General features: G+C 37.5%; 1 protein-coding gene across 9 annotated transcripts in view; it reads right to left on the reverse strand.

The window, feature by feature from the left end:
* LOC122798462 (uncharacterized protein DDB_G0290685-like) overlaps positions 1-16,828 on the reverse strand; it is a 416,297-nt gene that overhangs the window by 183,853 nt on the left and 215,616 nt on the right. For 7 of the 9 annotated variants that reach the window (XM_044067408.1, XM_044067406.1, XM_044067409.1 and 4 more), the window contains exons 6-7: positions 7,094-7,177; positions 2,714-2,797 (exon numbers count right to left, since the gene is read on the reverse strand). In XM_044067408.1, coding sequence (XP_043923343.1) covers positions 2,714-2,797; positions 7,094-7,177 — 168 coding nt within the window. The remainder of the gene's footprint in view (positions 1-2,713; positions 2,798-7,093; positions 7,178-16,828) is intronic. The other 2 variants (XM_044067407.1, XM_044067410.1) reach the window with 2 other exon arrangements.

The raw sequence follows: 16,828 nt of genomic DNA on the forward strand, positions 1-16,828 counted from the left end.
AAAGCCAAATTGGGTAGGATCCAGTGTCTGTAGGTCCCCAATGTCTTTATTTATGAGTTCCATTATGATCCTCTCCATAGCTTTGCAGACAAGGCTCGTCAAGCTTATGGGCGGTAATTTCAGGGTCCGTAGAAGCACCGCCTTTGTGGAGTGGGACCACAGTTGCCGTCGCCATTCTTTGGAGTGCGTATCCTGTAGTAAGGCTAAGATTAAACAGCAGCCTTATGTGTGGGTTTAGTTCCTCATTGAGTTCATGTAGCACACAGCCGGGGACACCGTCTGGTCCCATTGATGCTGTGTCTTTTGCTTTAGAGAGAGCAGCTCTCACCTGGGCATCTGAGATGTTTGGGAGGCTAGACTCTGGTGGGATAGATATTTCTCCTTTTGCGGCGGAGGGAGGGGAGAAATTTGCACTGAACCTGTCTGCCAGTATGTTGGCAATATCTGTGGGTTCAGTGATTTTTGTATCATTTTGGACTAATTCTGAGCATATCTGGGAGTTTCCACCTAGGTTTCTAACATAGCTAAAGAAGGCCTTATGATTGTCTTTTGTGTCTTTAGCGATTTTTCTCTCAAAGTTGGCCTTGGATGATTTTATGAGTGATCGTAGTTTTTTGCTAGTATTGATCAGAGATGTCTTCCATTTAGGGATTTTGCTCTGTCATGTAGTAGCTTTCTCCTCTTGTTGTAGAGTTTGTTTATGGCTGGGGTCCACCAGACTGGGCGCCTGCCTTTGGTGGAAAGGGTCTTGATTTTATTAGGGATTGCTTGATCCATACATTCCTGGAGTTGCTCGTAGAAGGCATTTGTAAGGGTTTCAGCAGCGTGGGCTGTGGTTTCCACTGGCTCGGGGACCTTGAAGGATACCACTCCAGTCTTAAGAAGTGTGAAGTTTGCTTTTGAGAAGTTCTTCACTGTGGTCTTTTTTGCTGGGGTTGGGGGCGGGATGTGGATCTCCAGTGAGATTAATTTATGGTCTGATCTCACCAATGAGGGATATACTTCTGGTGTGGAGCATTTTGCCCCCATGTTTGTGATGATCAGGTCTAGTATATTTTCTCCTCTTGTGGGAATGGTGACTAGTTGTTCCATAGCATTTGAGTTTATGAACTCCAGGAACCTTTGGGCTAGGGTGTTGGGGCTTGAGTAATGTTCCCAGTCTATGTTTGGGTAGTTGAAGTCACCCAATATGATGGTGTTTGGAGAGATATTCATACTCTCCAGTGTCTTCAGGAAGGCTGTGTGGGTTTCCTGAGTTTGAGAGGGTGGTCTGTAGCATGCTACAAACTGTAGGGCAGTTTTACCTATGGTTAATTGCACCTGGATGGTCTCCGATGCTTTGTGCATTGCCACTAACCTGGAGGTGTGGGTATCCTTTATGAATATGGATACTCCCCCTCCTTTTGTGGTTCGGTCCAAATTTTGGGGCAGCATGGTATGAGGTATAACCTGATAGTGCTGGGGTGCTCTCAGGAGCCTTGAACCAGGTTTCAGTCACAGCACAGACATCCATGTTCTCCATACTGAGGAGGGCTTTGAGGGCGTGCATCTTGAGGTTTAGACTTCTGGCATTGAGCAGTATTACCCTTAGTTTTTTTCCATTTTTGTTTTCTAGGGTAGGTTTATCATTTGAGCCTTGCCTAAAAAAGGCACTATAGGGGTGGCAAGAGCCTTTGCCAATATCCGGAAGCCCAGGGGTGACAGGTGCAAGCCATCCCTTGTGAAGCAGCGTGGCTTGTCAAGCATGTCATCCCAGCCAGACAGACATTGGATCCCCTTAGAATGACACCAGTAATTAAGCCAATTATTAAAGCTGATCATTTTGTCTCTGTATTGTGGCATCATTCTTGGTGAGGGTAGGATACTGCTCAGGGTCAGGGTCATACCGGCCTGGGCTACATAATCTGAGAGCTCCTCTATGTCTCTTTTCATGTAGTCCAGGGAGGTATGTCTCAGGTCGTTCACACCGGCATGGACAATGACTGAGTCATACTTGTACTTGCTGTGGAGTGACCTGAGTGCTTGTGTTATGTGGCGGATTCTAGCACCCGACAGGCAGCTTACTGTGATCTTTTCCTTGTTCAGTCTGGTGAGTGGGACGTCAGTGTGTCTGACTATGGAGTCACCTATAAAAGTGTGTCTGGCATTGTGTTTGGCCTTAAGGGCTGTGACTGTTTAGCACACTGACTTTGAGAACTATGTGTTGCATGTCTTATGTCTTGAGATGGCAGTTGCTTGGGTGTCTGCTTTGGAGGCCTCTGTAGTTTTGATAGATTTTTGATCAGTGCCTCCGAGTATGTCTTTGTGTGTTTATGTGTTTGTTTTGCAGTTGTGATAGTTCTATGTGAAACTGGGTTTGTGGTGTGCGTGGTTTCCTTCTCCTCCTGTCTGGTCTTGCCAGTCCTGAGTTGAGAGAGCTCAGCCTCCAGTTTGGCTATATAGTTGCATCTCTCTCATGTATTTGTGTTTTTTGGGAGAAGGAGTGGGTTGTCTGTGTACATGAGGAAATTGTAACATTGCCTCAAGATGCCCAAATTCACCAGCTGAACAGGAGAGGATTCTATCTTTTTTTGGATTCTTCTCCACTATAAATAACACTTGTACATGGCAAACATATCAAATCCCTGTAATTGTATTTTCAGTTTATCTGTCATTGTTTATAAAGACATGCTAAAAATATTATGAAAAGAAAAAACATTTATTAAGTAGATACCTTCTTTGGGATCCTCATCTTCATCATCCTTAGATTCATTGGCAATTACTTCTGTCTCTTCTTCATTACCGTCATTTTCACTTCCTGTAATCATATTTATATTAAAGAAAGAAAATGAGCATAAAATAACTTAGTTTAAAAATTAATAAGTAGGAAATGCACTGCAAGACTTTATGAATGGATCTTAACTTCAATACCACATTTCAGGCAGGAGTCTATTGATGTTTCTCTAAAGCTTATGCATTGTAAATAATTTCTCCAAAGGAAAGCATATTAATAAGGAAAAAAATTCAACACCAAAAGAGGAATATTCTGGCATTTTTAACAAATTTCCTCACTCAGACAAGAAGCATCTCAAGAATTTACATCAAAAGCTGATACTTAAGTTTCAGCCTATGTAACAAGAATTTGTTCAGATTAAGGTTTTTGCTGCATCCAGGATCTTTATTTACTCATTTTTGCTGTGAAAAAGGCATGCACCCATTGTCGTGTCTTTTTTAGAATGTCTAATTGTTTGTTACCCAAATAAATATTTACGTTTTATCATGTATTGAGTCTATACATTCCACATTATCAACAATTAAAAAAAAATCTCACACTAAGCCTAACTATGCATAAGATAAAATTAATCTCATAACAAATTCTGCAAAAAGGATCCACTGCCAGTGTAAAATTTATAAAACAATGATCGTACAAACTCTCAACACGCACCTGTAAAATAATCCCTAGACAAATACAATCCAAAAATGAAGGCACTTTTCAGTGGAACTGATCCAACATAAACAATTTATCTCTGAAACGATGTGTTTACTTTTATGCCAAAACTATACCTCAGTGTTAGGTCTATGTACCAATTACTCATATAAAGGAAACATCATTTTATACTGAATCCTTCTTTCTCCCTATATCTTAATATTGCTAGTTGATATTACAAATAATATCCATGTGGTTTATTTTGGAACTGTAGTATATCCTATGCTATACCAAAATTATTTCAACACCAGTTCTTTAAAAAAAAAAAAGCAGAAAAAATGCAATTAGAAAAGAAAAAGAAAAATGAATTAAGTATTACAATGCTGGAGCAATATAACTCTCTAAACTCTTCTCACAAATATGGAAATTATATTTCCACTGATGTTCAAACATCAGTAACTTACCTGTCTCTTAAGAACAACCCCATGGGCAGTTTCCTCTTAATTTGGTATATTCAAACATTTTAGTTCTTCTTCTTACAAATCGCTTTTTAAACATCATCAGCTTTTATTTAATGTTCTAGTAATTTCATGTTACTTTAGTCATTCTGTTCACATATAAAACAATTTTATTCCATTACCCTATTTGCATTGGTTTTACTGTTGCACTATGGCTTTAATTTGTTTCTATTAATATATTTTTTCCTGTCTCACGTGTCTTCATTAACAGAATTATTTTGCTGAAAATTAAACCATTTTATGCCTCTATACTAATTGTTTTTAGACTTTAAACATTATGAAGGGTAGCTATGTACTTTTATCTGTCCTTTTGACAGCTGCGTTTACATCATACACATATTTTACACTTGTGTCACTGTTCATGCTTCACACACTTATTTACCCAAGCTGCTCTAGGAATTCTGAATTTGCAAAGCATGGGGAAAACTCATTAACCCGTTTGAATGAAAGAAAATTCTTCACTACTCTGTCATTTTCACTTCCTGTAATCATATTTATATTAAAGAAAGAAAATGAGCAAAAAATAACTTAGATTAAAAATTAATAAGTAGGAAATGCATTACAAAACTTTATGAATGGATCTTAACTTCAATACCACATTTCAGGCAGGAGTCTATTGATGTTTCTCTAAAGCTTATGCATTGTAAATAATTTCTCCAAAGGAAAGCATATTAATAAGGAAAGAAATTCAACACCGAAAGAGGAATATTCTGGCATTTTTAACAAATTTCCCCACTCAGACAAGAAGCATCTCAAGAATTTATGTCAAAAGCGGCTACTTAAGTTTCAGCCTATGTAACAAGAATTTGTTCAGATTAAGGTTTTTGCTGCATCCAGGATCTTTATTTACTCATTTTTGCTGTGAAAAAGGCATGCACCCATTGTCGTGTCTTTTTTAGAATGTCTAATTGTTTGTTACCCAAATAAATATTTACGTTTTATCATGTATTGAGTCTATACATTCCACATTATCACCAATTAAAAAAAAAATCTCACACTAAGCCTAACTATGCATAAGATAAAATTAATCTCATAACAAATTCTGCAAAAAGGATCCACTGCCAGTGTAGAATTTATAAAACAATGATCGTAAAAACTCTCAACACGCAGCTGTAAAATAATCCCTAGACAAATGCAATCCAAAATTGAAGGCACTTTTCAGTGGAACTGATCCAACATAAACAACTTATCTCTGAAACGATGTGTTTACTTTTATGCCAAAACTATAACTCAGTGTTAGGTCTATGTACCAATTACTCATATAAAGGAAACATCATTTTATACTGAATCCTTCTTTCTCTCTATATCTTAATATTGCTAGTTGATATTACAAATAATATCCCTGTACTGTGGTTTATTTTGGAACTGTAGTATACCCCATGCTATACCAAAATTACTTCAATACCAGTTCTTTAAAAAAAACAAGCAGAAAAAATGCAATTAAAAAAGAAAAAGAAAAATGAATTAAGTATTACAATGCTGGAGCAATATAAATCTCTAAACTCTTCTCACAAATATGGAAATTACATTTCCAATGATGTTCAAACATCAGTAACTTACCTGTCACTTGAGAACAACCCCATGGGCAGTTTCCTCTTAATTTGGTATATTCAAACATTTTAGTTCTTCTTCTTACAAATCACTTTTTAAACATCATCAGCTTTTATTTAATGTTCTAGTAATTTCATGTTACTTTAGTCATTCTGTTCATATATAAAACAATTTTCTTCCATTACCCTATTTGCATTGGTTTTACTGTTGCACTATGGCTTTAATTTGTTTCTATTAATATATTTTTTCCTGTCTCACATGTCTTCATTAACAGAATTATTTTGCTGAAAATTAAACCATTTTATGCCTCTATACTAATTGTTTTTAGACTTTAAACATTATGAAGGGTAGCTATGTACTTTTATCTGTCCTTTTGACAGCTGCTTTTACATCATACACATATTTTACACTTGTGTCACTGTTCATGCTTCACACACTTATTTACCCAAGCTGCTTCAGGAATTCTGAATTTGCAAAGCATGGGGAATACTCATTAACCCGTTTGAATGAAAGAAAATCCTTCACTACTCTGTCATTTTCTACTTTACAAATATAGTTAAATAATGTTAAAAAAACATTCTGTGAAGATAAAATAAGGCAGAAAGAAGTGGGAACTTGGTATTATAACATATGTATGCTTTCCAGTTCATTCAGCTTGGTTAACTGCATAGAAAACAAGCCCAGGACATGAAAACAGTCATGCCTTAAATTATTGCAGCAAGAGTATAACACCACATCTTCCAGAATCATGAATAATATTTATCACTATAAAACACACTACAGAGTATTGTAAAAAATATGACACCGCTGAAAATAATTTTTTATATGACCGCTAAAACCCAATCACTCCAATAACAGTGAATACATCTTATCTATAGTAAGATCATTCCATGCAGAATATACTTTTAATTTATTTGCTGATGTCAGAAGCTTTATTGCATCTTTTTTACTGATAACTTAAAGAATTGATAGAGCTTTTTTATTTTGTTTCTCTTTTCTACAGGTTAACTTGTCATAGTTTGGTATTTTACAAACCACAAACGTTAAAAGTTCCTTTTGAACTTATTTTAAACACTAGTCAGTGAAGGAAAACATGGTAAACATAGAAAAACTTCATTCAAGTTGAAATAAATAAACTTGTCATAAAAAGTGTATGATATAAAGCAGTAATTATACCAGCAATTGGCGGTTCAGTATGCTAAATTAAGATAAGATAAATGAAAAGGGAATACCATTATAAAACTGGACATCTGTAATTGTGATTGAATAGGTGATAAAACTTCCAGTATTAACATTAAAATGCTTCCTTCTACACCTGAATGCTGTTTGTAATTGAAATCTAAAAGTTTATGTGTATAATTCAGAAATGTTTGTACTATTGTTTTTTATTGCAATTAATGCCCTACTCATTATCCATCTATTTTGTGCCAGACATTGTAAAGGAACTTTTTTCTTTCTTTCATTCTTTCTTTTTTTGGATTCTTCTCCACTATAAATAACACTTGTACATGGCAAACATATCAAATCCCTGTAATTGTATTTTCGGTTTATCTGTCATTGTTTATAAAGACATGCTAAAAATATTATGAAAAGAAAAAAAAAAATATTAAGCAGATACCTTCTTCTGGATCCTCATCTTCATCATCCTTAGATTCATTGGCAATTACTTCTGTCTCTTGTTCATTACCGTCATTTTCACTTCCTGTAATCATATTTATATTAAAGAAAGAAAATGAGCATAAACTAACTTAGTTTAAAAATTAATAAGTAGGAAATGCATTACAAAACTTTATGAATGGATCTTAACTTCAATACCACATTTCAGGCAGGAGTCTATTGATGTTTCTCTAAAGCGTATGCATTTTAAATCATTTCTCCAAAGGAAAGCATATTAATAAGGAAAGAAATTCAACACCGAAAGAGGAATATTCTGGCATTTTTAACAAATTTCCCCACTCAGACAAGAAGCATCTCAAGAATTTACGTCAAAAGCTGCTACTTAAATTTCAGCCTATGTAACAAGAATTTGTTCAGATTAAGGTTTTTGCTGCATCCAGGAACTTTATTTACTCATTTTTGCTGTGAAAAAGGCATGCACCCATTGTCTGGTCTTTTTTAGAATGTCTAATTGTTTGTTACCCAAATTAATATTTACGTTTTATCATGTATTGAGTCTATACATTCCACATTATCACCAATTAAAAAAAAAATCTCACACTAAGCCTAACTATGCATAAGATAAAATTAATCTCATAACACATTCTGCAAAAAGGATCCACTGCCAGTGTAAAATGTATAAAACAATGATCGTTAAAACTCTCAACACGCAGCTGTAAAATAATCCCTAGACAAATACAATCCAAAAATGAAGGCACTTTTCAGTGGAACTGATCCAACATAAACAATTTATCTCTGAAACGATGTGTTTACTTTTATGCCAAAACTATAACTCAGTGTTAGGTCTATGTACCAATTACTCAATTTAAGGAAACATCATTTTATACTGAATCCTTCTTTCTCTCTATATCTTAATATTGCTAGTTGATATTACAAATAATATCCATGTACTGTGGTTTATTTTGGAACTGTAGTATACCCCATGCTATACCAAAATTATTTCAACACCAGTTCTTTAAAAAAAAAGACAAACAGAAAAAATGCAATTAAAAAACAAAAAGAAAAATGAATTAAGTATTACAATGCTGGAGCAATACAAATATCTAAACTCTTCTCACAAATAGGGAAATTATATTTCCACTGATGTTCAAACATCAGTAACTTACCTGTCACTTAAGAACAACGCCATGGGCAGTTTCCTCTTAATTTGGTATATTCAAACATTTTAGTTCTTCTTCTTACAAATCACTTTTTAAACATCATCAGCTTTTATTTAATGTTCTAGTAATTTCATGTTACTTTAGTCATTCTGTTCATATATAAAACAATTTTCTTCCATTTCCCTATTTGCATTGGTTTTACTGTTGCTCTATGGCTCTAATTTGTTCCTATTAATACATTTTTCCTGTCTCACACGTCTTCATTAACAGAATTCTTTTGCTGAAAATTAAACCATTTTATGCCTCTATACTAATTGCTTTTAGACTTTAAACATTATGAAGGGTTGCTATGTACTTTTATCTGTCCTTTTGACAGCTGCTTTTACATCATACACATATTTTACACTTGTGTCACTGTTCATGCTTCACACACTTATTTACCCAAGCTGCTCCAGGAATTCTGAATTTCCAAAGCATGGGGAATACTCATTAACCCGTCTGAATGAAAGAAAATCCTTCACTACTCTGTCATTTTCTACTTTACAAATATAGTTAAATAATGTTAAAAAAGGATTGTGTGATGATAAAATAAAGCAGAAAGAAGTGGGGACTGTGTATTATAACATATGTATGCTTTCCAGTTCTTTCAGCTTTGTTAACTGCATAGAAAACAACCCCAGGACACGAAAACATTCATACCTTAAAGTATTGCTACAAGAGGATGACACCACATCTTCCAGAATCATGCATAATAGTTCTCACTCTAAGACACACTACAGAGTATTATAAAAAATATGACACAGCTGAAAAAATTTTTTATATGAGCGCTAAATCCCTCTCACTCCAAAAACAGTGAATTAATGTTATTTGTATTAATATCATTCCATGCAGAATATACTTGTGATTTATTTGCTGATGTCAAAAGCTTTATTGCATCTTTTTTACTGATAACTTAAAGAATTGGAAGAGCTTTTTTATTTCGTTTTTGTTTTCTATAGGTTAACCACTCATTGTTTGTGTTTGAAATCTAAAAGTTTATCCCCAGGATTTACTAATCTTCTGTGTAGGACTAGATTAGTCTTACACGGAAACACCAGTCTAAGCGTATGACGGCAGCACGCCATGCATATTAGTAAGGGTGCGCTGCCTCAACTCTAAAGCTTACACGGAGCATGAGCGAGTGTAGTGGGCGTGTCGGACTCTTGAGCAGTCCAAAAATTCACACCCCTGCACTGACAAACCCCAAGAAATGTCGAGTTACATGAGCGAGTCCACTCACATGTGTACATTGTAACACTACACTCCCCCATATGTTAAACCTCGTATAAATTTAAAAATTAAAAGAAATTTTTTTTTGTTTTATTTCCAATATAGCTGCCCATATTTGCACGTGTTGGAAATCTGTATATAGAAATATTTCCTGTTATTTATCATGTATAAGTTTTGTAAAAAGCATTCAAATGTTATATGTAGTAGTGAACTAATTTTATATATATATATATATATATATATAGATAGATAGATAGATATATACATATATATATATATATATATATATATATAGATAGATAGATAGATATATACATATATATATATATATATATATATATATATATATATATATATATTTATATAGGTTTACTATCAAAATGCCGCTGTGCAATTGCACAGCTATGAAGTATTCGAACACCATATGTTCGAGTACTGCATAGTTTGGCAGGTTATGTGAGTGAACGTTGTTATTGTGAATGGACTGTGCATTCTCAATTATAATGTTCGCTCATGTAAAGGATTGCGGTACAGTGCCGTTAGGGAAATACATCCCTTTCCTCACTGTAGTGTGATCTCGGAGTTGGAATATTAAGTTAGGGGTGTGTGGGTGGGGTGCAGGGGGGCTTGCCCCCCTGCATAAATGTGAGTTTAGGCTAGTTAGGTAGGGAGTTAAGGGAAGGGCGGGAGTGCTGTTGATTGCGACATTTTCGACAATTAGCTGTTTTCGACATTAAGTACATATGGAAATGTGTACGTTCGGCGAAACACTTCGCTAATACGTACACATTTTATTTTAACTTTTGAATTATTGATAGTAAACCTATATATATATATATATATATATATATATATATATATATATATATATAAAGGTGAAATGGTTATGCATTCTGAGGCATGAGTAACTTATTTTAAGCAATATAAAGCACTGCTAAGCACATTTTAGCAGTATTTAGCATATTTAAAACCAATTGCTCATAGTTGAGCACCACATTAACAAGCGCAATATCTTTGCGTGTAGCTGAGCACCGCGCTGACCAGCGCAACGTCGAGCAATGTCGAGCAACATTGGGCCACACTGGGCAAAGTCGGGCAAAGTTGAGCAAAGTCTGCTAAAAATGGCCACACCTCCTTTACTGTACTTTAACCATTCAGGTCTGGCCAGTAGGAAAATAACAAGCAGTGACAGTGCTCAAAATCAGGATACTGTGCACTATAGTAACAGAACATAACCACTAAGCCATGACAGCATTTCATAAGCATGCACTTTCAACAGCCACGTATCTATCAAAGGAATATTAAACATTGCCAACATCAGCTAAGCAGGTGTGCCTATAGCTGAGTATTTTCAAAACTGGCCAATCACAAATAAGTGCAGGAAATGAGGCATTTTTAAGCTCCACAGGTGGGAATACTTGCCATAACTGGTTGTAGCTCCCTTCTGCAGTCAGCATGGCCGGTGTTGGAGAAGGCACTCGATTTCAAGCGAATCGCTGGGGCATTGAGGAGACCAAATTAATGGTTTGGCTCCTTGTCCACAATCTTGAGGAAAGACTCCTGCTGGGCCAGTACCAGGGCACCCAATATAAAGCGGAGGTCTGGAACAGTCTTGCTCATGATCTCACCAGTGCCACTGGTGTTCCTCGGACTGGTGAGCAGGTCAGGCACCATTATTCTGGCCTGAAGCGACATAAGGAGGATCAACTGGACCAGTGGATCCAGGAGACCTGTGCGATGCCTAATGCCCCAGTACCGAGTAACTAGCCATTGTATGAAGTAGTTAAGAATTGCTATGCTTGTCTATACTATGGATAGGTATGTCTCAATATCACTGTATTTACTTCACAGCTGCAGGTGTCCAGGCTATGAATCAGCAAGCCCATGAAGATAGGTTGCAAAAGCTGTGTCATCAGGCAGGTTAGTATTTATTCTACAAGTACTGTTATATAAAATAAATGAGAGAGCCTTCAAAAAGTGTTTTAACCCAATAAATATAGGTGTAATAATCCTTTAATAAATGTATAATTCCTGTAGTGTGTTTGTGTCATTTTCTTTGATATGTTGTTGTACTGTTGCATTTTACAAATAGTACTGTTGTATTAACCAGTGTTAACCCACACTTGGGTAGGCCCATATAACATGGATGAAAGGAGTGCCAGTAGCTTTTATGCATATTTACAGCCCTCAACTGTTGGTTCATGCCCAGCATGTACAGGTTAATCTAGCACATGAGTAGCTTGGTATTGTGTTCCCCAGGAATGTCAGTGTGCTGCCAGAAATGTAGGGAGCAGTTAACATATAACTGATACTTTCACCTGAACATATCTAGATAATTATATGAAAGTAGAGCTGTCAGTGTACCATCTTAGCAGTAGTGTGTGTGAGCAACTCTCAAAATATGTAGCAGTAACATCTGCATCTTGGACAGTTTGTATGTAAGATAAAGCTCATGTTTATATTGATCTAGCAAAATCCAATTGCACAATATAAGGACATTGGGTAGTGTAATAATACATGTAAGGGACATATAACTGCAGTTAATAGGAATGTAGTGAAAATTAGAAGGATATAGAAGTTGTTAATTGAGCTATCCTTTTCCACCCTACTGTATGTGCATAAAATTGCAATTCCACACTTCAATTGTTATGTCTAATCTCAAAACATTTGTTGGGACATATGCCCTATTGGTTTATAAATATTTGCATTTATTTCTATGCATGTGCCCTGTTAAAATGCCACAATATTGGTGGCCTGTTGTCATCAGTTCAACCCGCGTGCTGTTGTAATGTCCACTATTGTTCTATATATGCATGTGTTATGCTTGCTTTTCAACTGTTGACAATCTGGTGTGTTGGGTTAATGGGAATACTTCTGCATGCTGTTATAACTAATTGGGAATGCTGTTGACTGTTACTAACCCATATCTTTATTAAACCTGCCAAAACATAGTTTGTATGGGAAGGCCGGTCCCAGCAAACCCACCTGTCCCACCTCAGCTGGCCATGGCACCTGGCACCAGCAGGTCCAGTGTCCAGCCTGGGGCCTCCTCCTCTGTTGGCCCTGTGCCACCTTTGGGTGGAAGCACTGCAGGGGATGGGGCTCGCCCCCCCCCCATGCAAGCATGGGTGGAGGAGGCCCAACTATCACACTTCGAATGGTCCGGGATGTGGTGCCTAGAGAGATTGAATGTTCTGTTGCAGAACCTCTACGCCAGCTTGAGGCACGAGTGGCACAACTCCTGGGTCAGTCTGCCCCTCCTACACAGCCCCCACCACAGCCACCCTCTGGGCTGTCAAAGTGCAGTGGTGACTGCCCATAGGTGGGGACCTCAGTCCCACTCTTTCCATCTATGGGCTCATGGGCTTGCGATTTCCAAACATCCCTCCCCGTCAAAGGTGTTTACCCACCACATGTGTCATATACCGCCCCTGTATGTGTCTTGTTTTTCTTGTCTGTTTACCTCCCCAACCTACCTGTCCAAATATACCTACTTCCCCTACCCAACATTCCACTCTCACCTGAAAAAAAAAAGGCAATCTGCTTCTAAAAAAAAAATTACGCCCCATACATAGCTGCCCATTTTACACACATGTCCACTGGACACATAAAATGTAATTTAATTGACATTGCAACATACTTTGTTGTCTTCACCCCTGTCTCAGGGGTTGAAGGTTTCATATCTACCTCCAAATTTATTCCATATGCACAGCTGTTGCTGTTAAAGAAATGGGCAGCTATGGACCTTCCCTACACCCGTCCTACACATCCCAAGCTACTTTCCATACTGTCTTTCCCTCTGTGTGCCCCTTTTTCACCACTTTCCTATCTCCACATTTTTCCTTTCTTTCAAAGAAATGAAATGAGGGGTGAGTACATTTCTACACTGACAAGTGGGTACTGGAAGCAGCAACATTAGGTCTGAGTACAAAATGTAAATCCCTGGCTACACCCTTGGCTTCTGATATAAGAACTATACCAACCTTCTGTCTTAAACAATGATGTCCACACCAAACAAGGATGATCTCCATCTTGGAAAGCTGAAAGGGCCACGCCTACCTGAATTAGCAATTTATAGTACTGGGTTGCTATGAAAGTGATTACTGCAATTACTACACAGCAGGCTGCATGCAGTTAGCAAATGGTGGCCACTAATTGGTGCAGAGGCCATCACATACTCATGTGCAAATACCTACAAAAGCAGGCTGCAATCTCTGCCAACAAACTCAATCACTTTATTGCAGAAACTGACAGAGAGACAGAGAGAGAGAGAGAGAGACAGAGAAAAGGAAAAAGCAAAACAAATATTACCAAATCATACAAAGGAAAGGTATGTGACACATTTGTATTTACTGGCATGTAGTAGATGTTATTGAAGAATAGTCTACATAATGTGAGCCATTCATATGTGGCAGCAGTACTTATTTATGCATAGATGTTCTGCTTAACTACTGCTATGGACAATACAGTGTGTACCTGTGGGCAGTGGGACATACCTGTGAAATGTGTAGCTCAGCATTAAATGTCAAAGATCTGATCCATGTTATCTGTGTTCTGTATAGTAGTGTGGCCAATGGCTATTGGGGGGGTTAGCGCTAACATTATATAAACATGGGTGTGACAGAACAACACATGCATGATAGTCATATTAAAGTGTAGCTTAGCATTGGCAACTGCTGTAGCAGTCTAGTATGCTTATCTAGCATTTGTAGACATATATACCCCCCTAATGTTAGTGTGTGTTCATATGTGACACCTGTTTGTGTTGCAGCAATGCCCAACAGTTCAGCTGTGAGGTCCAGGGACTTACAACAGTGTGGACCTTGTGTGTGTATGCCACACAGATATGGAGAAATATATATGTGTCATATATATTCACATATGTGTATGTGCATAGAGCAGGGGACATATTGCAACTGTTTGTGAAGGGTGGAGATATATATGTTGGTGAAAGTTAGTATGCGCATATTTGTATGTAGGTTTTAGTGTGTGACAAACAAGACAGCATACAGTGCTGGTATATGACATGTGGTGGTTAAACACTGTGGGTGGTTTGTTCAGTTTGCAATGCTGAAGCCAGTGAGGCCTGCTAAAGCTAACTGGGCTGTGAACACCTGCAATGCATTTATCCCAAGACTGTACGATTTTGTTACATTACTGTACACCTCACATTCTTTGTATAATTGATATTCTCACTATGAAAGGTGAAATGTATATGTACACCAATGGATGTGTATATGTATATGTATATATATATATATATATATATATATATATATATATATATATATATGTAGAGAGAGAGAGAGAGTTATATATACTCATACACACCTACATCTACTTGTTGCAATAGATTCTCTGTACTGTTGACTGACTGTGATGGTCAATGTGTTTGTGAATACGTCAAAGATATGTATCTGTGGGATAGCTTGGTGGGAAACTGTTTATGTCATGGTATTATGAGTCCGTGCTTTGATCCTAGCAAAAGCTGTGTATTCTGTTGCTAGGCAGAAAATTTTCTATTGCATACAGTGTGATTAAGTCCCTTGGTTTTAACTAGGGTGTGTCATTGAAGGCTAAAGCACTACATCTATGATTATTGATTGGTACTGATGTTGAATCCAAATCCTGTGTGTACTGTAGTACTACTTGAAGCTCTGGGCCTGTACAGCAAAGTATGGTGTATGTCCACATTGCTTGCATACACTGTTTTGTGTGGTCCCTGTATTCATCACAGATTACATTTCTCAAGATTAATGTTGTGTAAGTACTGACACAAAGTACTGTATGGTGCACACTGAAAGCTTATCTGGGTTGTCATACCTTTGTGTCCTGTAATTATGTCTGATGTGTGTGTGGGTATGTCTGTAACATGTCCTTTGACATATGTGTGGTAAAACATATAACTGCATATCTAGCAACATTCATAGTGTACTACAGCAGTATGCGACCTATATTCCCAATTGTGTACATATTTTGGACATGGGTTTGCCATTAACAAGTTGTGTTTTATAATAGTAATACATTTACTAGACCTTAAACTCACTGTGATGGATGATATATTTCTTTACACATGAGCTTGATGTATATCTGCTGTGGCTAGGTGGTGCATCGTGTTGCATACAGTGTGCCAGGTGCTTTTGTAGTCTTATATAGTGATTTTATTTTGTTGCTGTGCAGAACATGGTTCATTAGATAGAGAGTGAGCCAGGCACTTCCAAGCAGTTGTGGGGTGAGCAGTGATAAGTGGCAGTTAAAGTGTTTCACTCTCGGTTAGCTAATAGGTTGCTATATATGGCAGTTCAGTGATATCTGTACTTTATAATGTTAAATGTGCCATATGACTTGCTCAGACATATTTTTGTATTTATGTCTTCGAGGGATCATGGCGCATCGCAGGGACCCAAGTTACAGTAGTGCTGAAGATGACATAATTACTACCAGTATGATTCAGCACTAGTCTCATGTTCTCACGAACCAGCCAGGACCAGCAGGAGTGTACTGCAATGTGGCAAGATGTTGTCTGCAGGGTAAATGAAGTAGGCCTGCATAACCGGACATATGAGCAGGTACGCCACCACTGCAGTGATCTTCTCAGACATGTCCGTCAGCGTGCTGCTGATGTGTGGAGACAACAGCTTGCAACAGGACGTGGTGTTAATATCCACCCCCCTCTCACCAGAGTGGAGGAGCTGCTCCTGAGCCTGGTGGCACCTGCCCAACAACAGCAGCAGACATACACCATAATGGATGTTCGAGTCACCCAGCAAGCACACATGGAGCATACAGTTAACATGGCATAACTGTAGACTACTGTTATCTGTATTGGTAGATCATGCATATGTGAGATGTGGAGTGTGTCGTTAAAAGATGTGGAGCTTGTTGTTGTGCAATACTGATCATTTGAAACATAATATGTAGCCCTGTGAATGCAAACTGTTGTTGTACCGTAAGATTGCAAACACACAGTAGCAATGCCACAGTTGTGGCCACTGACAAACTGTCTCATCTTTATGTAGCGCCTCTGGGGTGACATCAAGGCAGCGGGCAGATGCTGGTGAGTGTGTTCACATTTATTATTGTAAATAAAAAGTGCATGTCATAGTTAAGGTGTAGGCCATGTACACATGTAACACACCCACCCATAATGCATGCTGTACATGTTTGGTGTAAGACCACACACATCTCACTAATGTGATTAGCTGCCTCAAACACATGCAATACCTAGACCATCTCAAACAAATGTGGCTAGACTGTAGTGACCATTGGATAGGCACAGTTGATACTCAACATGCACATAACATACA

The sequence above is a fragment of the Protopterus annectens genome, chromosome 3.part1 (assembly GCF_019279795.1).
Source record: "Protopterus annectens isolate FY-2018-M chromosome 3.part1, PAN1.0, whole genome shotgun sequence".
Lineage (NCBI taxonomy): Eukaryota > Metazoa > Chordata > Ceratodontiformes > Protopteridae > Protopterus > Protopterus annectens.